The sequence below is a fragment of the Vulpes lagopus genome, chromosome 1, assembly GCF_018345385.1.
Source record: "Vulpes lagopus strain Blue_001 chromosome 1, ASM1834538v1, whole genome shotgun sequence".
Classification (NCBI taxonomy): domain Eukaryota; kingdom Metazoa; phylum Chordata; class Mammalia; order Carnivora; family Canidae; genus Vulpes; species Vulpes lagopus.
Genome location: NC_054824.1, coordinates 28522319 through 28549669, shown reverse-complemented (window position 1 = coordinate 28549669; position 27351 = coordinate 28522319). Strand labels below are relative to the sequence as shown.

The window sequence follows — 27351 nt, the reverse complement described above, 5'->3', positions numbered from 1 at the left end:
CCCGCTTTATGACCTATGTCAACTCTTCAATCTAAATCTCTTTGTCTCAGTGGTAAAGTGGGAATGACGACAAAACCAATTTCATTGCATGGATACATCTAGGTGAGGATCAAAGGACATTTATCTTGGTAAAGTGCTTAGCAGCAGAATGCCCAGCATACAGTGAAGCCTTGCTAATGCTGGCTTTTATTGTGATCTGGTCTTAAAAACTACCTTTCCTAAGGCAAGATGGGTTGCTGGTGCTCAAAATCCTATTTATAGATTGAATATTGTTCATGTTAAGTATTTAAGGATCTCATCATCTGCAGTTAACAGCAAATATTTCCATTCATGGAAACTGCTTGCACGTTCATATATGTACCATAAATTGAAATACATCCAGATACAAATATTGATAATTTTATCTGCAACATTTTCAAAGCTTTGCTTTCTCTGGTATTAAAAACCTAGTTATCTGGAGTAGATCTAAGCATATAAAGTATACACACAGACATTACATACCGTATATATTGAAGAGAAGATTTCAATTTTAAAAATGAAAGTTTTAACATTATTTATAATTAATGCTTTAAAATTAATGCTTTGAAATTTTAAGAAATGTTTCAATTTAATTATGATTTCTTTTTTCTTTTTTTTTTAAGATTTTATTTATTTATTCATCAGAGACACAGAGAGAGAGGCAAAGACACAGGCAGAGAGAGAAGCAGGCTCTATGCAATGAGCCTGATATAGGACTCGATCCCGGGACTCCAGGATCATGTCCTGAGCTGAAGGTAGGTGCTCAACTACTGAGCCATCCAGGCATCCTGTCTTTTTTCTTTTCTTTTCTTTTTTTTTTTTTTTAAAGATTTTATTTATTCATGAGAGACACATAGAGAAAGGCAGAGACATAGGAAGAGAGAACCCGATGTGGGACTCAATCCCAGACCCCAGGATCATGCCCTGAGCCGAAGGCAGATGCTCAACCGCTGAGCTACCCAAGCATTCCTAATTATGATTTAACGTTTTATTACATTTTTGGAGGAAAATCAGATTTTATTTGTAGTTTCTTTAATTTTGCTTTGTAACATTATTCTTTGGTCACAATACCAATAGGGCTATCATACAAAGTAAATATTTAAAAAAAATTCTCACTGGGAATTAAACCATGGAATATTCCATTAAATAAACGAATGAATAAAAAACTGTGCATAATCTGAAATTTTCTTTTTTTTTTTAAGATTTTATTATTCATGAGACACACACACACACACACACACACACACACACAGAGAGAGAGAGAGAGAGAGACAGCCAGAGACACAGGCAGAGGGAGAAGTAGGCTCCATGCAGGAAGCCTGATGTAGGACTCGATTCCAAGTCTCCAGGATCAGGCCCTGGGCTGAAGGTGGCACTAAACCACTGAGCCACCCGGGCTGCCCCTGAAATTTTCTTTTGTTTTTGAAATTTTCATTATAACTAGCCCCATTTTTTACTTATATGACTATTTAGAAAAGGAGATATTTTATTCTATAATTTATTTATTTCAGAATATGGCTCCAAAATGATTCTAAATATGCTGATATACTTGAACTTAAAATACATGTTAAGGTTTAAAATCATTAGGATAGAAATGTTCATGGAAAGAGAATAAGATCTGAAATGCACATGTAGTAAACTATAAAAATACTATTAATGAGCAGTATTTTAGAAAGATACAGTTTAAAATGGTAAACTAATAAATTTTTAACAAAACCACTAGTAAAAGAGAAAAGTAATTGTATAAAGTGTTGTATTTCTAGTCAATATGGATCATCATTTCAAGTCTTAATTTTGCTTTTAAGCATGCTTCATTTTTTCACTCTGATACATTTAGTTCTACATTAATTCTCTTAAAGTCATCAAGTTTCTTTGGTCCTTTCTCTCTCTAAATTCTGGATGGCTTCATCTACATTAGCTAATTTAAATCTTAAGCACTAACAGCCAAGCAATCCTGGATATAGTTATTTCAGAATATTTCTAGTTCTTCAAAACATCTGTCCTTTTCCTTCCTTTCCTGGCTACTAAGCCCAAGTACCAAACCATACCTTTTAATAGAAGAACAGGTCTTGTAAAAGTAACAAAGTTAATTTTTTGCTTAGTTTTTCTTCTTTTATAAAACTGGGCTAATATTCAGCCCAGTGATGACCTCACAATTTTGGTTTGTGATGGAATAATGGCCATACATTGAAATGTCATTATTGATTACAGGTTCATGCTCCCTATGAACATGGCTGGAAATTCTTATATTGTTTTTATATTGAGTTGTAAATACAAATGAAACAACGTTACAGAGTTTCAAAAACAGAAGGGGAAAGTTAATATTTCACTCCTGAAAACAACTACTTCATTTTTTTTTCTTCATGATTCTTTGCATTGTTTTTTTTTTTTTTTTTTTGCTTGTTGTTTTATTTATTTTTTGTATATTTTTTTACTGGAGTCCGATTTGCCAACATATAACACCCGAAAACAACTACTTCAATGAAAAAAAACTTTACCCTAATAAGCATCACTATATGATTTTTGAAATGGTCTCCCAGCTACACTGACCATGAAATGAATATTTCTAAGCTTGACAGTGCTTAGAAAGAGCAAGAACTCAAAATTAAGCTTTTTGGGGGGCTAAACGTCCCAAGTACTTCTAACATGTTCCAAACTCAAGGATCTCCTTTATTGTACTTCTTTCTCACGGACTTTCATCAGGAGAAGGAATCCTAACTCTATACCTAGAGTTTTAAAATGCTGCTTCCTTTTTTCTAGATGCCTAATAGAGCTGGAATGCAAAATAACCTTTCATCCACAGTTCTACCATCCAATGAGGCACAAGAGCCTACAAATTCTTTATGCAGAAAGCCACAGACTATATAAAATGATTTTATTACTTTTATTACTATCACCTTAAATATTATATATCAAGTATGTTTCAAGGGCAATTCTATATTAAAATAAATGAATACAACCAAGAATTTTCAGGTTGACTATATTTTGAAGGAACTGTATATAAAATAAAATGCACTGCATATAAAATACCTTAATAAAAATTTACCCTGAACACATACTTGTCGCTCTAGATCCTGAATTTTTTTGGCATCAGCTGCTTTCTCTTTTAAACGTATCTTCTGCTGAACAGATGGATTTCCAGACTCAGCTTTCAGCTTCTCAACCTATCAATAAGTAAAGAAAATGTTAAGAAGCATATTTAAAACACACCATAGAAACACTAGGAGAGACGCATAATGTATTCAGTCATTCATTTATTAATTTTCAGGGTGCTGTGCTGGAGATATGGAGAGCAAACAAGATAAGCCAGATCCCTATTTTCATAGTGCTTATACTCTTTCTGGTGGACGAGACACATGATAAGCTAATGACATAAATCAACAAGTAAATAAAATAACTTTGGAGTTTGACAAGTTCTATGAAGAAAATAAAACAGTGACAGAATGGGAAGAAAGGTCAGAAGGGGGCAGGACTGGTAGCTTCATTAGAGGAGGAGATCGGAAAAGGTCTTTCTGGGGAGTAGAAATTGGAATTGAGACTTGAATGAATGAGACATGGAAGAAACTAGGCCAGAGTAATCAAGACCAAGGGAACCTGTGGCACAAGTGTGGCATGATCAAGAATCAAAGGGAGGTTTGGTGTGGCTGGAGAGTGACACAGATGAGGCTGGAGAGAGACCTGACAGGTTCTAATAAGGAGCTTAGATTTATTCTCAGTCCAATCCAAAATAGACTACACATCTAAGAGCAAATGAAACCCGAAACCAACTATTCACACTAACAGAGTTTATGGTATTGATTCCATTACACTTACAAGGCTAAGAAGAACTAATTGTTGAATACAGTTCATTACAGAAGTACATACTGAAATGATCTTACTACCTCAAGTCTGAGCTTCTCAATTTCTTCATTTGCTTCTTTAAGCCGAATTGCATCCTTATCCAGAAGTTCCTGATTTTCAGCATACCATTGTAATCTTTTTTGCAGACGACTTACTTCTTGTTTATGTGTTTCTTCTAAAATTTTTATTTGATATAATTTTTCACCTGTAAAATTTTTATTTCACATAATTTTTCACCTGAAAGGTCCCCTTTTCCCCTGTGTCTTATGGATGTTTTCTGATCATCCCATTCCTGGCTGGTGCCTCTCACAGGAGGGGGACGGTGGGTCTGAGGGCCCAGGAGGCTGAGGACATGTCCCTGTCCAGCGTCCAGGGGCCTGGAGAGACCCGTGCCCCTCCTCCCCCAAGGAGTGCAAGGTCACTGGGACCTGGTTGCAGCCACTGAGCTGTGGCATCATGAGGGGGGAGGGGGAGGGGCTCCCAGGGACTCGTGCTTTCAGGTGACCACCCCCCCAACTCCCCCCACCCCCCAGGCCTGGCCTCTTCCTTGTATTTAATTAAACCCTTTTTTAAATCCAAAAAAAAAAAAAAAAAATGGAACTCCTGAACTTGATTGTAATTTTCCAAAATAAGGAAATAAACTAAATTATATGAAAACCAATGCCTATCTAGTGAAGGCATTATGAAAAAATAAGTGAAAAAAAGATGATATTTGCAATGTAGTATCCAGTTTACTTTATTAGAAAAGAGAGATGAATATTGTGTTCACAGTCCAAATCCTCAAATTCACAGCAAAATTGGCTGTGTAAATTTGATAAATCCATTGCTGTCCCACTGACTTTCATTATAAAAGCAAAGTTGTTTTCATGGGACAATAAATGTTGGATTCAAGAGATAATAAACACGAAGAATTTCTATAATAAAAAATTACCATGGGAAACACTGGAGAATGCTTACCATGCATGATTTCATTTAACACAAAACATACGATGGGTACTATTATTATTATTCTATTTTACAGATGAAGAAAGCAAATGTAATTTTCTTATAAACAGGTAAGTGGATTTTATTGTATGTATCTTACAATGAAGATCAGAATATAACAGTAGAAAGACCCTCATAAGAGCTTCTCTAATCTACTTTTCTAGCCCTATGTTCTGTCAACCTAAGCTCCAATCACAGGCACACCCAATAACATTCTCATCCAGCAACCTTCCTCCATCCCTTCACTTCTGTGTCTTTCAATCTGTCAGGGCCCAGCTCAAATGCCACTCTTCCCTGACAGCCTTATTTAGTACCATAGTACTGATGGGGAAACAGGACTAGTTGAGGACAAAGTACAAGTATGGGGCAGCACATACAAGTCCTTGAAACAGGCAAAGGGACATTCCCCTACAGACTCAACTGCCTTGATGTTAATACTTTGCTGAGGGCAAAAGGCAGTCTTAGCCCAATCCCCAGAAGCCTGTAAGTCTACTTTAACATATAAAAAATTACTTTAGAAATGTCCTTTATCTTTAAGCCCCCACAATAAGTGTTGGCAATCATTCTCCAAGCACATGGCCCACCGATATACATCTGAAGGGTCTCATGATTCAGAGACCCTTTTATTATTTTATTAGATGGTAATAAGTGACTTTTCCCAACAACAGCTAGCCCCCTCAAGGTCCTGGAAATCTTGCTTCCAAAATTCCTTAGAGAGTACACTATCCTCAAACCCCTCCCAACTCCCAGGTATATAATTAGCCACCCCTCACAGGCCCAGGGATCTTCCTGTCCATGGGTCCTGACCCCATGCTTTAATAAAACCACCATTTTGCACCAAAGATGTCTCAAGAATTCTTCCTTGGTCATCAGCTCCAGGCCTCACTTATACTCCAAAACTTTATCATTAACACAACTCATGTTTATTTATATAATTTTTAATATTAAACTTTTCTTCATTCTTCTTTCTTTGGTTTTCCCTGATGGGAAATGTCACATTTATCCTTGTGTTTTCTATAAACACAGTGCAGTGTTATTTGTTCATTTGGTAAATACTTGAGAGCCTAGGTTTCAGATCCAGGGAAAAAAAGGCATACCATGCCCTCAGGAAGGTCACAATCCAGCTAGGGTGACAGACATGAACATGAATAAATATAAGATGCCACAAATTAAAAATAACCTTCATTTTTTCTTATCCTGCAATTATTCCTGCTAAAACCAACAGCATGAATTTTAATTTTAAATTTTTTTCTAAAATTTAATTTTAAATTTTTTTCTAAAATTACAATATAATTCAAGGAATAGCATTTTGATTCCTTAAGTAGTAACAGCAATTGCTATTACTTAAATTCAAGATTAGAATACTTATGAGTGTAAAGGTAAGCTGTTTCAGCTCAGCATTTTACCTGTGGCATAAGCAATCTGATCTTTGGCTTGGTCTCTCTCTCTCTTCATTTTTTCCAAGTCTACTTCAAGAGCTTGTTTATCTTGCTTCAGTCTTTTGATGTCTTCCAATAAACTGTTTTTTTCTTTCTTGATAGTCATAGAATTACAAAAGCAAATTATTTCTGACCACAAAAAGTGTGATATAGGCTCTTTTTTTTTTACCCCATCCATCATAAATTCTACATATGCACTTTTTATAAATACATAATTATTTGTCCTAAATTTAGTTCTGGTGCCATTACTACCCACCCTGCCAAATTATTAATAACTCCTCACAGCCTACAAGAATCAATTTTATTCACCTAACTCAACATAGCCTAGAGACCTTCCAATGAACCGTTCTAACTTCTCCTTGATTACTGCGATAACTTCCTAACCAGTATGCCTCTTCTACTTTCAGCAGCTGGTCTATTCTCATAGTAGCCAAAGAAATTTTAATTTTAAAACAACTTTTAATTAAAGTATAACTGACAATAAATATCCTATTAGTTTAGGAATACATCATAGTGACTTGATATTTTTATGTATTATGAAATGATCCCCATAAGTCTAGTCATGATCTGTCATCACACAAAGTTATTACCTTATTGCCTAGATTCCCTATTGTATATATTACATCCCTGTGTCTTATTTTATAACTGGTAGTTTATATTTTACCTATTTCACCTGCCCTCCAACCCCCTCAGCAGCCCCACACCACTTCTGGTAATCAAACACTTTGTTTCCTGCACCTATGAGCCTGTTTTGTTTGCTCGTTTATTTCACATATAAGTGAAATCATATGGTATTTGTTTTCCTCTGACTTATGACTTAGCATAATACCCTCTAGATTCACCCATGTTGCTACAAATAGCATAAGATCTCATCATTTTGCATGGTTTAGAAGCATTTGGTGTTCATTTATAAGTGGATGCTTTTGTTGCTTCCATATGCTGCCTAGTATAAATAATGCTATAAGGAACATAATGCATGTATCTCTTCAGATTGGTGTTTCCCTTTTCTTTGGATTAATAACCAGAAGTCAAAAAAAAAAAAAAAATAACCAGAAGTCAAATTGCTGAATCATATAGTAGTTCTATTTTTGATTTTTTTTTTTGAGGATCCTTCATTCTGTTTTCCACATTGGTTGAACCAATTTACATTCCCACCAACAGTGTAAGAGGGTTCCCTTTTTTCTACAACCTCGCCAACAATTGTTATTTATTTTTTTGCCTTTTTGACCATAGTGAATCTGACAGGTGTAAGGTGATACCTCATTATGGCTTTGACTTTTATTTCCTTGATGATTAGAGATATTGAGAATACATTCATGTATATGTTGGCCATTTGTCTATCTTCTTTGAAAAAATGTCTACTTATGTCCTTTGGCTGTTTTTTAATCATGTGTTTTTGACATTAAGTTGCATAAATTCTGCATATACTTTGGATATTAACCCCTTATCAGATATATATCATATATAAATTATATTTTCACATTTAGTAGACTACCTTTTTATTTTGTTGATGCTTCCTTCACTGTGCAAAAGCTTTTAAGTTTGATAAAATCCCATTTGTTCATCTTAGATTTTGCTGCCTTTGCCTGAGGAGACTGGTCTAAAAAAAAATGCTAAGACCAATGTCCAAGAGCTTACTGCCTATGGTTTCTTCTGGAAGTTTTGTGGTTTCAGGTTTTACATTCAAGTCTTTAATCCACTTTGATTTTTTTTTTTTTTTTTTTTTGAGAGAGTGTGCATTTGCATGAGTTGGGGGAGGGGCAGAGGAAGATAAAGAATCCCAAGCATCCTCCATACCCAGCATGGAGCTCAATGTGGGGTTCAATCTCATGACCCTAAGATCATGACCTGAGCTGAAATCAAGAGTTGGACACTTAACCCACTGAGCCACCCAGGTCTCCCTTTATTTTTATATTTGGTGTAAGATAGTCCAGTTTCATTCTTTGGTATGTATCTGTCCAGTTTTCCCAACACTATGTATTGAACAGACTGTCTTTTCCCTGTTGTATATTCTTGTGTTTGTCATAGATCGATTGACCACATATGTATGGGTTTTTTCATGAGCTCTCTCTTCTAGAATGTTTTAAAGAGGCAGAAAGTTTTGCCCCTTTGTCTAAAATTCTCTGGTGGCTCCCATCCTTCTCAGGGTAAATCCAAAATCCTTACCATGACCATCAGTGTCCCATAACTCAGCCCTGCCCATGCTTCTGACCATATCTACCCTAAATTTTTCCCTTCCCACTTCATTCCAGCATCAGAGACTTCACACTGTTTTTTGACTAGAACCAGCACAGTCCCACCCCAAGGTGTTTGCACTTACTGTTTCCTCTGCCTTCGGTACTCTGCCACCAGATAGCCAGGTGGCTCACTCTTTCACTTCATCAAGATTTCTGCTCAAATGAAACCCCAGGAAGATCTTTCCTGATCACGCTTTGTAAAACAGCAACCCTCATCCTGACTTCTAGGTATGTTGTTTTATTTTCTTGTCACAACATTCATCACCACCTGACATATGTTTACTGGAAAGCAGAGTTTTATTTTACTAACCTTTGTATGAAAAATGCATAAAAAATGCTTGGCACATAAAAAAAGTTGAATGCTCAAATGCCCTACTTCAGTACTACTCTCAATTGCCCCCAATTCCTCTACTTGACAAAATCATACTTATCCTTCAAAGCTTTGTTCAAATTAGGGTATTCCTGATAATCCCCTCCTCTGTGCTCCAGCAGACGTTCACTGTACCTCCAGCATAGTATTATTTTCTATGTCATATGATATTGATTTGTGTACATGCCTCTATCAGGTTGAGAACTCTATGGGGACTAAGACTAATTTATTACTAATACTTGTATACTTTATGACACTAAACACACAGCTAGTACTCAATAATTGCCCACTGATCTGAACTCATAACTGCTGAAGAAACTCTTGGAGTCACAGCAGTACGCTCGGTATAGTTAAGTTTTAAAATAAACTTCTTAAAATTCTCTATCACTCTATCTCATAATCCCAAATCCAGTCTTGTGAAGAAAATAAATCCATTCATTAAAACACTATAATTGTGGTTTCTAACTGCATCATAGATTTAATTGTGTCATTTAACTCTTTACTCTTCTGTGTGACCTTCTATAGATGTCAAGAGAGCACTGAGTTTCACGTTTTTGAATGCTCAGGCTCTTTCTACAACAACCTTTCGTTTAATTAGTTCAATCAATTTAGAAATGCTCTCTAGTAGAGTCTACTTCATAAAATTACAAAGTTTTAGAACTCCAAGGAATTGTAAACATCTTGAGTCCAGTCGTGCAATTGACACTTAAATGGATGTTCACTCTATGTTTGCATGTTTCCACCTTGAAGAAGGCTAGTAATGTCCCAGGTCAATCCTTTGGGGACAGGGTTGGGGCTGACAAGTACTTGCACTCCCTTATAAATTACTATGCAGACATTCGGAGAGGGTCTCCTCTCTGCCTCTCTGAACTTGTGTTTACTCACCTACTTCTGCCTCAGACGTGCTACTTCTAGAAAGTAACAAGGCCCTTCCTGAATATGGGCTTATGTTTTTCTCCTGGCTGGTAGGCTCAATCTTTGCATAGTTGGCTGCTGCTTCTCTTTAGCTCTCAGCTCTTGACAACTTCCTCAGAGTGTCTCCTAAAGCACACTGTTGACTACTGCCTTACCCTCTCTTTCCCACCCACCCTTATTCTCTATTTTTATATTCTTCAAAGCACATCTTTTTATTTGCAATTATTTCATTTATTTATTTATGGTCTTCCCTATTAGAATACATGTTCCTAGTGAGCAAGTTTATGCCTGTCTTGTATAATTCCTGTATTGCTCATGCCAGGATGAGTGCTTGGCATGTGGTAGGTGCTTCAATAAAGGCTGACTGAATGAAAGCGGTGGTCAGCCTTATTCTTTTTCCTACCCCGAGATACTAAAAAGAGCTCAGAACCTTTGCTTTTGCTGTGTTTCTATGCTTTACAGAGAAACAACTCATATTATTACTATTCCTTTTCCCAGGACACTGGGATCATGACCTGAACTGATGGCAGATGCTTAACCGACTAAGCCACTCAGGTGCCCCCTAACTTGTATTTTAATACTACACTAATTGGTATTAATTCTTAAGGTACAAGTTAGATTGCACACAAATATACTCTCTCTCTCTATATATATATATATATTAGAGAATTTTCCCAGTATGAATTTTTGCTCTAAACCCAACTAAACTCAGAATACCAAAGTAAATGAAAATTAAGAGTGTTTTACATTCCACCTTACAGAATTTGCAGAAATAAACAAATCTCCAAATAAGTTTTGCTATTATCTTAAACTAACACTTTTTAAAAAAATGTCTTTTTAGGTTTTTCCTGCCTTTGGTAGTTTTACCATTGGGGGCCTAAATGTAGATTTTTATTTTTTCCTCAGCTGGGCTCACTGGGTTTCTTAAATTTGAGATTCATTTCTTCTACCATTTCTAAGAAATTCTCAGCCATTATTTTTTAAAAATATATATTTTAGCATTTCATATATCTGATAGTTATAATTTTTAGTCTATTTATAGTATAGTCTATCCAATAATTCTATTGAAGTTCTAATGCTGCTGTTTATTAAATCATTCCATGCCTGCTCCCATGGTTTCTTTGGGTTTTGTAATTTTGTGTTGTAAGCATATTGTTAGTGGGTTTTTATCTGCAGGAATACTGTGTGAGCTCAGCTAAGGGTGTATACTTCTAAGAGCTGTTTTGCATTCGTTTCTTCTAGATTCACTAGAGGTGATCATTGACTCAAGACCACAGTATACATTATTTTTTTCAGTTTGAGCATAATCAACTCTTGCAGGTAGTATTAATTCGAATACTAAAACACAAACGAAGGCAGGAGGGATGACATTTATATTGAACAATCAGGAAAAACGTGGGCACTCAGCAGGAGACTTTCTGCCCCTCCCTAACTAGAGATCAAGTCAAGATAGAGAAGCTTCTTGACATTTCAGCCCCTTGTGAAGGTGGGTGGATTTTTTCCCTAGTCTGCTCTTGTACTGAAGGATATGGTCCTTTGAACTCAAGTGTCCTGTCTCCACTTTGCTCTTTAAGCTCAGACCCGGGGCTACTGAACCACTGGCCTAGGAACAGATGTTTACTGTTAGGTTTTTATCCCTCATTTCGGATCCCTAGAGAGTTCTCTTACTTTCCTGAGAGCTTTTACATCATGTATTTACAAGATGTTTATTATATTTTATCCAGTATTTTCTCATGCTTTTGTGGCAGTTTTAGTTTCCTATCTGTCAGAAAAATACTTTCAAAATAGCCTTTTAAAAGGTCACTAATTAATAGAGTCTGAATAAAGCTAATATAATGCTTGAAACCTTATTGCGGTTTTCCAAGCCTTCATAAAACACAGCAATATTAATTTCTCTTTTAACTATTGAATTTTTGAGGCCTATTGATAAGGAAGTTAGGAGGAGTCCAACCATTCACTTTCTTTTAACCTATCTGCCTATCTACTCATTTAACCATGCTATGTATGCCCATGAAGAAAGTTGCCTAACAGATTCACATTTGAAGCTGCATTTTATATACACTACAAAAACCTGTTAAACATGTTATTGAAGTAGGGTGTGTTTGGATTTCTGTATAACAAAACTTTATACAAAAAAAGTAGTGTGTATTGGAATTTTTCTAATTCATATAGTCATGCAAATAGATTAAAAGGGCTTTTTAGTTTCATGCCATGGTTCTTAATGGGAGGGAGTGGGGAGAACTAACTACCCTTCCACAAGGGACAAGTTTTGAAATGTGGCAGTGCTTTTGATTCTTATAATCACTGGTGAGTGCCATGAGCACATATTTCCTGGAGACAGGGATGATAAAAATCACACAATACATGGAATTGTTCTACCTAAAGGAGAATTAACTTGCCCCCAAATCCCAGAACTTCTCCCACTGATAAATACTTCTTTAGAAAATTCTAAGCCATATCCTTTATAATATGATCCGATAAAAATAAAGAAAAAAGTTACGGAGCAGCTATTCTATTTCATATTGGTGTTAGGTGCACATGATGCAAATATTTGTAAATACAGTCTCTGCCTTCTAGTAGTGCACAGTCTGGGATCCCTGGGTGGCTCAGTGGTTTGGCACCTGCCTTTGCCCAGGGTGTGGTCCTGGAGTCCTGGGGTCAAGTCCCACATCGGGCTCCCTGCATGGAGCCTGCTTCTCCCTCTACCTGTGTCTCTGCCACCCCCCACCATGAATACATTAAAAAATATATAGAAGTGCACAGTCTATTGAAGACAGGTAGAAAGCTAACTAACATTTTAAGGTGAACAATCATCTTCAAAGTGTTTTCCTATTTTAGCTTACATTTCCAATAAGGAATTTAAAATAAGGTATACATGTTCTAAGTAAGGTTATGCCTCCAATATGGCTCTGGTGATCGCTAGATGAGAAGTTAGATTATAAAGAGGATGCCATCTAAAACCAATATTATGTCATTTTCTCTACTAAGGTCACATGTATATTAAATGCTAATTTTTTTTTTTAAGATTTTATTTACTTATTCACGAGAGACACAGAGAGAGGGAGAGAAGGAGAGAAGCAGAGACACAGGCAGAGGGAGAAGCAGGCTCCCTGCAGGGAGCCTGATGTGGGACTCAATCCCAGGTCTCCAGGGTCATGCCCTTGGCCGAAGGCGGCGCTAAACTGCTGAGCCACCCGGTCTGCCCTAAATGCTAATTTTTAATGTGTAAAATTTATAAGCAGATTTTCTTACACATACAGAAATTTTTATAATAATCTTTACTATCACTAGTAGTTAAAATCCTTGTCCAACTTACCTGTGCCACCCGTAGTTCTGCTAACAGATCTGTAAAATTCTGGTTTTTGGTGGGCTCTGAATCTTCAACTACTTGAGACAGAAAACGATTTTTGTGCATCTGTTCTCTGATTTATTTTGAAAACAAAAAGATTGTTTTTAGCAAAGTACTCTTAAATACAAAATATACAATTCTTAAAATTAAAGCATCTAATGGACATTGCAACTATTTGAGCCACTGAAGAAAAAGGGTTATTTATTCTAAAGATTAAAATATTAAAAAGCTAAAATAACTACATTTTAAAGGAGGTGTTTGTTCAATTTAAAAGAATTGAAGCCTTAACATCTTGATTTATAATAAAGTATTTTCTTCTAATTCTCAGAGAAAAAAAACCTCAATCTCCCAGAAAGATGTGCTGCATTTTTCCTACGGTGTTACATCCTCCGTGCCACATCACTCTAGGCTCCTTTCTAAGAAACACAAACCACCAAACGTGGTAACTGACAAGCCAGACATAGTCTATTACTTGAAGTCAGAATCAATTTTTCTGGTTTTCTAGAAACATTATACAAGGAGTTTAGGAATCCATATAAGATCATCTAATCCTAATGTAGTAAGGAAACCATCTATTTCGTTAAAAAGTAAAAGTTCATTAAAGCTAGTTCGAGATCCAGCAATAGATCTCTTTTAATACACAGGTAATACAAGATGTGGTATTTTAAAATACTTCACCAAGGCACACTTGATCTGAAAGGAATCAGATATAAATGCTTTCATGCATCAGACCTATGCAGATTATCACAATTGGCTTGGGTCATACATTAAAGGTCAAATAAGCTTCTTCTAATAGCAGTCCTACCTGAATGATTAGGTGTCTATGTGAAGTGGGGACAAAACTGGGGAGCCATTTCCTAAAAGATGATAGTATCCTAACTTGCCCATGTTTATGAGTTCAGCTATTTTCATTTAGTATGTTCAAGTTGGATGTAATAATATCCAAAGATCTTATAGTCTGAAATAGGATTCCTAAGCAGGTGTTGGTCCTCCATGAGCCTGCTGTGCTGAGTGCTGGTTAGTACATCTCATAAATTATTCTCTGGAGAAATGCCCTCAGCCAAACAGCAGTCTCTGCCCCCAGGCTTACAGGCCCCCACTCCCTTCCTTAGGCATATCTCAGCCAGTGACTGACTAGTTTGGGGTTTAAAGGCTGCTCCACTTGCCTCAAGCAGGACCAACACTGTGGTGCAATTTGTTTTCCTGAGCTTTCTGGTGAGAAAAGAATAAAGTCAGTCCCCAGGTAAGACTGAGTTCTTACTTACCTTCCTTCCCCTCATCCCATCTTGCTTCTCTTATTCCCCTTCTCCTAAAAGTTATCCTCCAAGAAATCATCTCCATAAGGCTCCTTACCTCAGGCTCTATTTTTACAGAACCTGATACTGTATGACATATATATTTTTAGTATTATTATCACATGGTTCCTTAGGAAATGATTAAGCAACTCAGGCTTAATGACTGACCAAGAGGAATACTATATATTCAATTTCCTAAAAGTGATGTCAAACTCAAATATGAGTATGCAGAAAATACTAAAATATGTACTACTGGTCATCTAACACTAAAATACATTGAATATTAAATCTATAAAAGTTACAAACTATAATCAGTGTAAGCATTTTTCAGTACTAAGTAAAAATAAATATATTATTAATATAACAATAAAATGCTTAGAAATAGTCTAAGTGCCTTTGATTTTAAGAATTCAAAAAGGACTTACTTTAAGGAAGCTAACTCACTGAATAAACTCTGGTTTTCCTTGAACATTCGCTCCTCATTCTTCTTATTTTGTTCTTGGAGATCTTTCACTTGATTATACAATCTTTCATTTTCCTTTTTATAAACAGAAAATTACATTGTGAATGTCATTAGTACTTATATAGCATAAGTATATATGCTCACAACAGACACATCTTTTAAAAATTTCCATAGTCTTTTAAATTTACTCAGTTTTTGAGTAAGCAAAATCTTTTAAAAACTCTTTATATATCATCTCGGAAGAAACTTGTTATCTGAAAACAATTTTCTCCAAAATGCTTACTTGAAAAAAAGTTGCAAAATTTCCTATAGCCAAAGATCCTAATGTCAGTACAAGGCACTGTATTTCACAAGAATGAGAAGGTGAGTGCTTGCAGGAATAACCACATCCCAACTCTATGGATCAGGGTCAGGAAGGACCGCTGGGATTGTCTGCATCCTCTGTTTTCTGATTCTAGCCTGGCTTCCTGCAATGAAGTCACTGGATAGAGATAGCCATGATGGGTTTCCAGGGTTGTTTCTGGAATTCCCTCTGAGCAGGGAGTTAGAGACCAGGTATTTCTGAAAGTGTAAGGACAAGGCAGATCAGAGACTAGGCCCACTTCTCCACCAGCCTTTGACTAAACAGTGACTCAAACAATGAGATCAAAGGGAGAAAGTACCAATCTATGCTTAGATGGTATGGCTTATTAACCTTTTTAAAATTAAGAATCTAAAAAAAATTAAAAAATAAAAAAAATAAAATTAAGAATCTGATGAACCTTTGAGAATCTAATAAAAATCATGGACTGTTCTACCATGTGCTTGGTGAGATGGTCTGTCCTCAAACACCTGCAATTTAATGACTAAAGATATGCAAGTTTTGTGCTTTGTGAGAGAAGGTGGTTGGCATCCTTATGGGTCTGTGAAAACTCCTTAAAAACACATGCTCTCAGGCCCCTGGTTATCACAAATGGTTAAGCAACCAACTCTTGGATTTGGCTTAGGTCATCATCTTGGGGTCCTGGGATCAAAACCACTCCAGGTTCCATATTCAGAGTAAAGTCTGCTTGGGAATCTCTCCCCATCTCCCCTGCAACCCCCTCTGGCCTCTCGCATCCCCCCCACTACCCACTGTACTCTCGCTATCTTGAGAAATAAATCTTTAAAAAACCAAACAAACCAAAATGTGTGCTCTCTACAGCAAGATCAGAATGGCAGGCAAAGGATTAGAAGGTTCTCACTAAGTCTAGGGCAGTGTGCCCTACAAAATCAGTACTATTTCATTTACAGGAAAGTTGTGAATCACTGATACGACAACGTTTCCTCTGGATATCCTTGGATGACAATGCTTTATTATTAGCAGGTCTGATGCCTTATGGTCAAAAGAAAAAAAGGTAATGACGGAAGAAGAGAAGGAGAGGGAAATAAGAGAAAAAAAGAAAAAATTGAGATGAACTTTCATGCTGGAGATCACTAAACCTGTTCTGGCTGGCAGCTAGTCAACATCACCAAGAATCCACCACACATGGCAAATACCTGCCTTCTTTTTTTAAAATTTAAAAAAAAAATTTACCTGCCTTTTTAAAAAAATTTTTTTTAATTTAAATTAAATTTGCCAACATATAGATAACACTCTGTGCTCATCCCATCAAGTGCCCTCCTTAGTGCCCGTCACCCAGTCAAATATCTGACTTCTATAGGACACACAGATTTTCTCTCATTTAATTGAATTTTTTCACTCTCAACACATTGGCAATTAATTTCAGATTTGTATTAGTGAATATAATATGAAAACTAGTCCATATAATCTACTGAAAAGCATTACAGAAAACTAAAGAAAAATAAGGCAGCTTCTAAGGAATATATAGCTATTAAAAATGATAACAGGCTACATGAACTAATTGGTTACTGTGTGCCAGGTACTAAGAGGCTAGTTTGTGCTTTCTTATTTACTTATTTTTTTGCATTTTCTTATTTTAATTTCACAATCATCATATGAGGCAGCTACTATTATTACCATCCCCACTCACAGATAGGGAAATTGACCTAGAGAGGTGAAGTGATTTGTCCAAAGCTGCATAGAAGGTGGAAAGAAGGCTAACACCAGATTCTTTGAACTCAGAACCCATGCTCTTAATCACTTTACTTATATACCCATGAAAAATGTTCAGGCTAGTCCAATTATTACTTACTCATATTTGCCAGAATTCCTATTACCTGATACAGAAATATTTTAATATGCCTTATTTTTTTTTTTTTTACAATCAAAGGATCTCAAGAACAAATTCACAAAGTGCAGAAAAATCACCATACCTGCTGATATCCTTGAAGAAGTGTCTCTTGTTCTTGTATTTCTTTTTGAATTTGCTTCAATTTTTCTTCAGTGACAGGATCAGCTATTTCTCCAAAATGTAACCATCTTTGCTTTTTGTTTGTTTCTTCAAAGCTACTTAACTTAAAGAAAATACAGACATTATTTTACTTAGGAAAGGAAATGATGAAGTGAGAAATGAGGAAGAATAATAGAAAATTCAAGGTACATAGATCTAAAACAATAAAATTAACAACTACAGCTAAATCATAAAATGTGATGTTTTGTGCTGATCGTTCTGGTGATGAGAGTAACTCAGAAATGTTACACAGTGTCATTCTCTGAATCTAGGCCTGCTATAGCAGTTTTTTTCTGAAATCACCTTCTTGGAAGGTCATAGTGAACTAAGGAATTAGTTTTCAAAAAAGACTGCTAACAGAAGAAAGTTATCAAAATGAGCCAATTTAAATTTTCATTTTTTTTCTGAGTGGGTTTGATTTAAGCTCTGCTGTGAGGAGGCAGTCTTGGGAACCAGGTTCAGATTTTATACAGCAAATACATCAAGTCAAACAGCCCCAGGAACAAAGGATAACAATGCATTTGGCAGGAAGTACAAGTATTTTTTAATCAATAAAAATAAATAGGAGAAATAGGACAATGTGTCTAGTACCTTGGCTTGAAGAATGTAATTGTCTTGGTTCAGTTTGAAGAGTTCCTTTTCCTGTTGTCTCTTTAGTTCTTCCATCTTATTTTCCAGCTCTCTCTCTTTTTCTGAGAATGTAACTTTAATTTGCTCAATTAGGGCTTGTGCACCCCTCCATTTTTCCTCTGCTTCCTGAACTCTTTTAAACATAATTAACTCTGTCTCCTTACTCTCACCACAGTATCCTGAAAAATCCTTTTAGGGAGAAGAATTACTTCATTATAGTATATTTACATATTAGATTTATCTGAACATAGGTGGTTAGGAAAAAAAAAAACCAGATTGAATAAAAATGGTAACAATGTTCTACTAAATAAGGAAATCAGTAAATGTTCAGTAAGATTAGAACATCATGCTTGATGCAGAAGAAATTTCATATGTTTCATTATTTATTATTTAATTTTAGTATTATAAAACAAGAAAATTATGAATATGATTTTGAAATTCAATACCTACATTCTGAAACTGAACACAGTAATCAGTTTCTGTAGAATCTCCAGCCTTCTTAGGAGTAGCCAGGCAACCTTCAGTTTTGGAAGCTGGTTTACCCAGAGCTTCAGGCTTGATGACTTTTGTTCCAGATAAGATTTCTAAATATTGCAAACAATGGACAGAAGCACCACAAATGCAAACATAGTTGAATGTGTATTCAGCAATTATGTAACAATAGTACTAATACAATGGGAACACTAAGATAGATGAGTATCTCCAAATAGGCTGAGGTGTAACAATGAAACACAGCTGTTTCACTGCACTCAGAACTGCTGCCCATAATCAACATTTTACCCAATCTGACAGAGAAGGATAACTGACCCAAAATTCATGTCAAATGATAAATGGAGCTAAAAAAAAAAAAAAGTGAGAATGTGGATGGGATAATTTCAGGCCTTACTAATTTTAAATAAACTATTTATTTGGTTTTATTTATTTATTCATCACACACACACACACACACACACACACACACACACACACACACAGGCAGAGACACAGGCAGAGGGAGAAGCAGGCTCCATGCAGGGAGCCTGATGTGGGACTTGATCCCGGGACTCCAGGATCACACCCCAGGCCAAAGGTGGTGCTAAACTTTTGAGCCACCTGGGCTGCCCTAAACTATTCTTTTAAATATTCACAGCAATAACAAATAAGAATATCTAAACGATAAATCAAAGAGCAGCTGATTAATTTTATGAAGCACTTTAGTTCAGATTAAATGTGATTTCAAAGCTTTTTGAAAACCACTCAAAGATTGCCAGAATCATGCTGCTTTTAACTGCATTTTCAATTTTATACATTATCAGTTTTCCCTTCTATGAAATATAAGGTAGTAAGACTTTTACATAAATACTGTATATCAAGATATAGTATTAATGGAATAGTATAAATTGCATAGAAATTTTGTAACAGCTAGTCTAAATTTGACTTAAAAATCAATTATAATACTGCTATAAAATCATGGTAATATATATTAGAAAAAATGTGATTAATGTATATCCTGGTCAAATTTTCAGCTTTTAAGTTACCTTGTAACTCCCCAAACAGTAAGAATAATTCTAAGGCCAATAAATTATTCAGTTAACAATAAAAAAAAATGTTTATGAGAAATACCTGGAAGAGATCTTGAGGTCCATAGTCAAATACTACAGGTTCTGAGCTGAACAGTCAGCAAACATTTATTTATCTGCCTTAGAGGTAAATGAATAATTTGAATTTTAGATTTTTAAATATAATTTCTTCAAGATGCTAGCTTTTTGAGTGTAAAGTTTACTTTTTCATTTAAAGAAAAAATAACATGGTTATTAAAGATTTGGAAAATACAGAAAAATCAAAAAAAGAAACAAGTTACCAGTAGTATTTCATCCAAAGATTTTTTTCTAACCTTTTCTCAGGCATGCAGAAGTTTTCCTTACAGAGTAGTAGTCATATTTAACTGGACTGTTCCATGTAGAAGGTTTTCTGGAGAAATTTCTTATATGAGAGTTTCTCATAAAGAAACTGAGTCACTATGAAAGCCAGCATTCATCCTTCCAAGTCACTGGAGATCCAATAATGTGGCCAATGAATGGGGTGTGATCTGCTAGCACTGTCTAGGAAGTGGCAGCTAAGAGTGGCAGGTGGTTCTTATTCAAGTTGTAGTCAGCTAGTGCTTTCATACCAGAATTCTCTTTTCCTGAATTATTAATTTTGATTTCTCTAAGTAGTCATTTTTGTAATGGTACACACACATTATCTTTTTCCTTTATACATGACAGAAAATTGCCTAGATATAAAACTTAAACATGAAAACATCGCAGATTGTGGACCTCATGAACCCTTCTTGAAATAAACAATGCATCAAGGAAATTTATTCAAATAAGAAACAAACCAAAATAATTCCAGAATGGAGAAGCTATGGCTAAGCGACTTATGAAAAACATTCCATCTCTTTAATAACCAGAACCAAGACCTAAATTCAAAAGCTGAGGGGAATTAAGGTTGAAGTGGAGAATATAATAAATAAATTTGAACAAGTAAAAATGAAATCAACCAAAATGAATAAAAGGTATGTGAGTGGGGGATGTATTGAAAATGCAGTTAAAAGCAGCATGATTCTGGCAATCTTTGAGTGGTTTTCAAAATCTATTTTCTTAAAGGGATCTTTTGGAATATAATATTTCTTAGGATGAAGTTTATTTTTCTTTTTACAGATTTAAGAAAAACTAAATCTAGTATTTTAAAAAACTTGTAGGAGAATCTGGATGGCTCATTTGGTTGAGCATGGGCTTAAGACCCGAGTTGGGCTCCATGCTCAATGGGGAGTACACTTGGGAGTGTCTCCCTCTCTTACCCTCTGCTCCTCTCACACACTTGTGTGTGTGTGTGTTTGTGTGTGTGCATGCGCTCTCTCTCAAAAATAAATAAATAAATAAATCTAAAAAAAGGAACTTGTAAAGAGTGATCCTATTCTTACAAAATGTTTTGTCCATTTAGCCATATATCTGCCTGTCTCCTTCCTTCCATCCACTCATCTATGCTTCCTTTTATCTGTGTAAGAACAAGAATATACACATGAGAAGCACAAAATGATGCTCACTTGGTGTGACACCCAATGCTTCTTGCTAAGTGTTTGTTTTCTTTTTACTTTTCTGTATTTTTTAATTTAAATAATGAGCAACTATTCCTTCTGTGACAAGAAACTTATTAGTCTAAAAAAAAACATAACTTAATAGCCAAAGAAAATTAATTTAGAATAAAAAGGAAGACAAGCACACAGGAGGTGCTGATAATTGCCAATCTCCTCCTCCTCTGTTATTAACAGAAACTTTCGTATGAATTTTACCCTGGGCAGCAATGTACCCAGTTGAAAGTACTCATTTCCCTGGACTCCAGGCAACTGAGGGTGACCACAAGATCAAAATTCAGGCTGATAAGATGAAAGCAAAAGTCTTATATGGGGTGTCCAGAAAATCACTACTTTCCCGATGAAGAATCTGATGATTTAACTAACACAGACCTTTTTACCTCTCCTGCCGATCTGGCCTGGAGGCTAAGTAGCCGTCTTGTGATAATGAAGACAAAACTCACAGATGAAGGATTTTTTGCAACATGAAACAAGAAGGGATATGGTTCCTTGCACAGTGGCACCAGCTCTGAACTGCCTATCCCTGCCTTCTTATTACATAAAAAAGAGAAACTCTGAGTAAGCCCCAGCAAATGGCTTATTTTTCATCTTAACCAATGCTGATTACATGTGTGTTCTCTAGACTTTCTGTATACTAATCTCTCAGAGTCTAGTTGGAGAACCCAACCTGCGAAAAGTAACAACCATCCCAAAGGAATTAAAATTCTTCTTAATAAAACTAAAATTGCTCTGGGGGAATTTTATAATAAAAGGATTTTTAAATATCACACTTAATAGTCTAATGAAAAAAAGTAACTCAGTATAAACATGGACAGTCAAGTTTATCATTATACTTTAATGTCAATTTTTCTGTTTTTATTTTGGTAGTAACAAATATTATAAAATTTTGAAAATATGAAAAAATACTCATAAAAATATTGTTGCTTTCATCCACTGACTTCTAAATCATGCCCCTCATTTCTTTTCCAGCAAATGTGATATTACTTCTGTCTTCATTCTTAGTAATTTCAATATACTCATAGGTGATCCTTTCAACCCTTGGCTTTTGGATCCCTATACTTAAAACTGCTCCACCTCAGCTACTTAATTCCATTGGTATACTCTAGGCCTTTGTTTACCAGTAACACAATCACTCCTAATCTCAGTCTAAGGCATTTACTCTCTATCAATCCTATCTTTCACTTTAAGCTCTCTGGTACCTGAATTCCACCAATCCTTTAACAGCAGTGGCACTCACAGATGATTGTTCCTACCTGTTTCACACTGTATTACACCCCTTGATGTCCTGTCTTCCTTCCTTACTCAACTTGAATTCCATATACACCATTAGCTCCCTTGCTCCTCTCTCAGTTCACTGCACTCATTTGGCAAAATGGTAAATCCAACTATACAACTACTCAACACCTCCAATCATGTAGCAAATGTTGATATGCACACACAAATACATTCCCTAGTATCAATTTAAATGTATAATCACCAACTTTAAGAAGACTCCTCTGCAGGCAGTCTAGTTCTCCAGGATGGCTATATCACATCTTCTCTTCTATCCTCCAACACTCCTAACTCCACCCACAATGCCACCTAATGATGTTTTATATCTTAGAGAAAATGGAAGCAATCAGAAGAAATCATCTACATTCTTTTACCATTTCTACCCAACCACCAACTATCTGTACCTATGTCTTCCCCCTTCCCATCTGCTTCTATAGATAAGCTATCCATGCCTCTATCTAGAGCCAACCCTTCCAGTTAACACTAGATTCCATTATACCTCCTCTACTCAAGGCCATTGCTCTAGCAGTTCTTCCCCTCTTACCATCACAAATCTACTGAATCTTTCCAAAAAGCATAAACATACTATTAGGCATACTATTATTTCTACCATTAACAACAACAAAAAAGGCAAAACAAAAAGCTTTTTCTTGACTTTACTTCCCATGTCAGCTACTACCACACTTTTTCCTGCCTTTTACACTCTTTCCTCCTGGTCAATAAAGTAAGTATCCCTCCTATTCTCATTTAGCCTGCCTTTTATAGCCGCATAACCATGGAAACTGTCCAGTTTACTGAGGAACTCCTCCATGCTAAACCCAAAGGTCAATTCCTAGTTCCTATTTTCCTTTCTCTCTCAGCAGCAAATGATAGATAAATCAATCCTCCTTTCTTCACTTGGCTTTCAGGATCCCACACATTCAGGTTTCCTCTGACATTACTCTCTTTGAAGGTTACTCCTCTTCTTCCTGACCTCCTAAGGTTAGCATGCCCAGGGCTCAGGCCTTGGTTTGCTTTTCTTCTATTGCAATGTTCACTCTCTCGATAACCTTTGTTAGTCTTATGGCTTAAAAACCATCTATATTAGTTTTAACAATAACTCCTAAATCATATCTTGCAGTCCATACCTCCCTCTTGAACTCTAGAGTTTTCTATTTAATTGGCTCCTTGTCATCTTCACTTGCACATAGAACAGTCATTTCAAAAATAAGAGAAAACAAGAAAACTCAAAGACTTTGTAGGGGAAGGAATGAGAGGCCTACAGGTTAAGAACAAGAGGAAAGGATGCCTGAATTAATCCTATAGAATCATATTCCTGTCTCTCCAAAATAACCACCTCTTGCTTCTGTTCTCCTCTACTCTAACATAAATCAGCCTTGGCCTTCCTTTCCATCTTAGACGCACAGGTTGCAGCAACAAATACACACACACAAAGGCAGGAGAATCTCTAATGCCTAAAGAATTTAAAATACAGTTAAATAGGTCCTGGACTTAATTTCAAGCTAGAAATGAATTTTCCAATGAAGACAATTCGCCTCATGACAAATATCACCATATAATAATGGTGAAATTGATCAGCTATTAAATTTAATCACAAAGGTAAAGATAAAATGCTTCTGGCTCTATTGCTCTCTCTCACTGGAATTTAAAGGCAGCAGGAATGTTGGTCTGATCTGAACCCTTCTATTTCTTTTAATAGCTGTATGGGCTTCTAAGTTGAAAATTACCATTCCTACTGTCAATATCAATGACTACATTAGGAAATAACTAACAGAAGCACTGCAATATATAAAAATATGCATTATGTGACATATAAGACATCCAGTCTGTCTCAGTCTATATTGAACCAATATCCAAATAATCTCTATATCAACCTTCATTTGCAGGTTGCTATTTGCATTCTGAATTTGTAGTTCTTCTCTGGTAAACATTGGATATTCCAAAGTCAACCAGATGAGCATGAGTTTGACTCTCCAATTCATTTCCCATACTTTATGAGTTTCATTCAGGAAAGCCTAAAGCTAATGACCAAAAACCTCCTGTCAACAGAATCTTCCAAAATGGAATGTCCTATCTTAAGATTAATTCTTTCCTATGAAAAGAAAAGTTCATACAAGGAGAGAAAGAAATACGGTAAGTAGAGAACAAGGAAAGTAAAGTAATATGCTAAAAGCACAGAACTCTATTACGAAAAGAGTATAAAATTACCTTTTTTCCTAGCTTGATTAGAAGTAGGAATGGATTTCAAGTTTTTGCTTTTCATAATGTCCTTTGAAGTTTTCTTTTCAAGAGTAGAAAAAGTCTTGAATGGTGAACTGGGTTTGCCATAGCCTGAGCTCCTAACTGATGCATATAATCCACTCTGGGGTTTTCTTTTAAGTAAGGGAGGTGCACTTCTGGCCTTCTTGTATGGTACCTGTTTGCCAGGTATAGCCCCTTCTTCTCCAGAACTGAGTTGAGATCTAAAAGTCTGCACACAACAAGTAGCAGCTTTTTAGGACTTAAATAAACTTCAATTCCAGTTGTAAATGAAAATTTAACAGATGGCAAAACCATAGTGATTTCTAAATAATAGTTTGCAGAAGGCAAATCACTATACATTAAAGTTCTTAAACTCTAATTCATCGGAATTTTAGTATTTTGAAGCACATCTTCAAAGTCAGGAGTAAAACAAAGCAATAATAAAACAAGATAAGCTTGCCAGAAAGCAAGATGTATAATTACTAGATTAAGATGGAGGATAGCAGGAAAGAACTATTTTGAAATGACATAAAATTGTATCTTTTTTCCTCCAGAATTCAGATAAAAATTTATTAATATCCTGCCTTATTCCACAAATATTGGAGACAGTTTATGGTAAACATGTAACTCAAAACCATAAAATCAAACTAGAATATTGAGATCAAAGAAACTGTAAATCAGAATAGATCAAGAACAGAGGAAAAAGGAACAGCAAAATATAACACTCTCAAAGCTGCTAATAGCATTTATATAAAATGTTAACTTACCTACTTTTGCAGAACATACTTTACTGGGAAGATTAAATAAAAAGCACTACAATGATAAGTAACCTTTATTTTCTTATGCTATTCAAATTCTGGACTATGCATATTAAAGACAAATGAAGAATGTAAAGAATGCTTCCAAAAGAAAGCTAATGCTATAATGGTATTTTAAAATTTGAGGACTTACAGGATGTTGGAATAAATAAACTGCTCACAGATATCCAGGATCTATGTGGAGGTTAATATGTAATCAATCCCACTAACTGTGAAGTACCTACTTCTTAACAGTATTTACGTAACTTCATTTATCAATATTTCAAATCAACTTAGATTATAAACACTTACTTTATTTATTTTGTCCTCCTGAGGCAATACTGAAGAACCAACAGATATTTTTTTCCTCAAAATACCAAGGTACATTTTATCTATATGTTCTTCTGTAGTATTTACTCCTGGATAGCTATTTTCTATATCTTTATTTGTTGTCTTTTGTAAAACCACATTCTCTTCATTTTTGCCAAAAAATTGGTTCCCATTTCGTGGCTCCTGAGATATAATATTTGGGTTCATCCTAAGGGGTAAAGGGCTAACAAATTCAATTTCTTTTCTATCAGTCAGTTTCTTATAGCTATAAAACAAAACAGAGAATGAACCCTAGGTGATCCTCAATATCAGTTTTATATATATACACACACACACACACACATACACACACATATATATCACAAATATACATAACACATGTACTTGCACACACAAAATATAAAAATATTTATATTTAATATATATAATATTTACATATATATTAAATACAATTAATATTTGTAACTATTCAAATTAGGTCATCAATGTAAAATACATTATTTTCTGGTTAGCAGAATATACTCACATAGTGTCATATAACTGTTTTAAATTTCAGATAATAAAATTTTAATGCAGAATATAAGGGATTACATGGATGACTCTCAGACTTACTTCAAAGGAAAGACAAACCAAGCAGGACGGAGATTGTTTTTGTGTAAGAAAAAATAAAAAATGAATTTCTAATGAACTTTGTGTAATTAATCTTTTAAATATTATAATATAGTAAAGTCAACATCCATTTGAGGCAGGAAAAACATTTTACACATTTTTAGAAGAAACTAAAGAAGTAAGCATAATTTATGTCAGTGAAAAACAGTATAAATATTAAAAAGCATACATTTCATAACAGTATAGGAAAAATTTTAAGGTAAAATAGAAAAATCACTAGTATTCTGAAATAAAATCATTTCTGTTATTTCAAACAGTAAAATCCAATAAAATATTTCAAACTACTCAATTTTTTAAAATAGAGAAAATATCCCTTAAGGAAATGTTCTAAATGTGGTTAAATAACAGTATAGGGGCTCCAAAATATAAATATTGTTATTTTCAAACTATGTAATCATGGTCTGTTAGGTCATTTAATCTTATAAAGTAAGATAATGTCATTTATAAAACAAAGTTTAAGAGGCTACTATTTTCATATAAGATAGACTTCTTCTCAGTAACTGTTAGAACTTTCTAAAGTAGTTAGAATCATTAGAAAATGTAACAGTTCTTTGCTTCTTCACAGTAGCAGGATCTGGCTAGAAGCACATCAAAACTGATTCCTGGTCTTCCTGTGTAATAACTAAACTACATTTCCTAGCCTCCCTGAATCTAGTTGGATACAATTAGTAGGCTCTTGCCTTTAGGATGTGAATGCTATGATCACAAGAACCAAGAGTATGTGTCATTGGCTCAGTGGCTGGGTTTTGGGAGGCAAGGAAACTGATACTAGAAACTGGAGAAGTGGCTATGTTCTACAGTGACAAACCATTTGCCAAATGGTCATCTACAATAGTTTATAAGGCAGATCACATGGCTCTTGAGTATGGGATACTAAGAAAAATGGCAGGAGAATTTCTACTAGCTAGCTACTATTGGCTACTTTTGACAAGGTATTATAAGAAAGACATGAGCTCAAGATAAAAATGTGCCAGTTTGTAAGAAGAAATCAAAGGGAACAGAGAGAGGTCTAGAA

General features: G+C 35.2%; 1 protein-coding gene across 7 annotated transcripts in view; it reads right to left on the bottom strand.

Annotated features, from left to right (window-relative positions):
- The window catches only part of CEP162 (centrosomal protein 162), a 94996-nt gene that overhangs the window by 23531 nt on the left and 44114 nt on the right, over window positions 1-27351 (bottom strand). For 5 of the 7 annotated variants that reach the window (XM_041771257.1, XM_041771249.1, XM_041771212.1 and 2 more), the window contains 10 exons: window positions 25650-25932; window positions 24508-24769; window positions 18363-18496; window positions 17874-18101; window positions 17206-17346; window positions 14873-14985; window positions 13120-13225; window positions 6249-6375; window positions 3900-4063; window positions 3078-3182 (listed from right to left, as the gene is read on the bottom strand). In XM_041771257.1, the coding sequence (XP_041627191.1) occupies window positions 3078-3182; window positions 3900-4063; window positions 6249-6375; window positions 13120-13225; window positions 14873-14985; window positions 17206-17346; window positions 17874-18101; window positions 18363-18496; window positions 24508-24769; window positions 25650-25932 (1663 nt within the window). The remainder of the gene's footprint in view (window positions 1-3077; window positions 3183-3899; window positions 4064-6248; window positions 6376-13119; window positions 13226-14872; window positions 14986-17205; window positions 17347-17873; window positions 18102-18362; window positions 18497-24507; window positions 24770-25649; window positions 25933-27351) is intronic. The other 2 variants (XM_041771232.1, XM_041771240.1) reach the window with 2 other exon arrangements.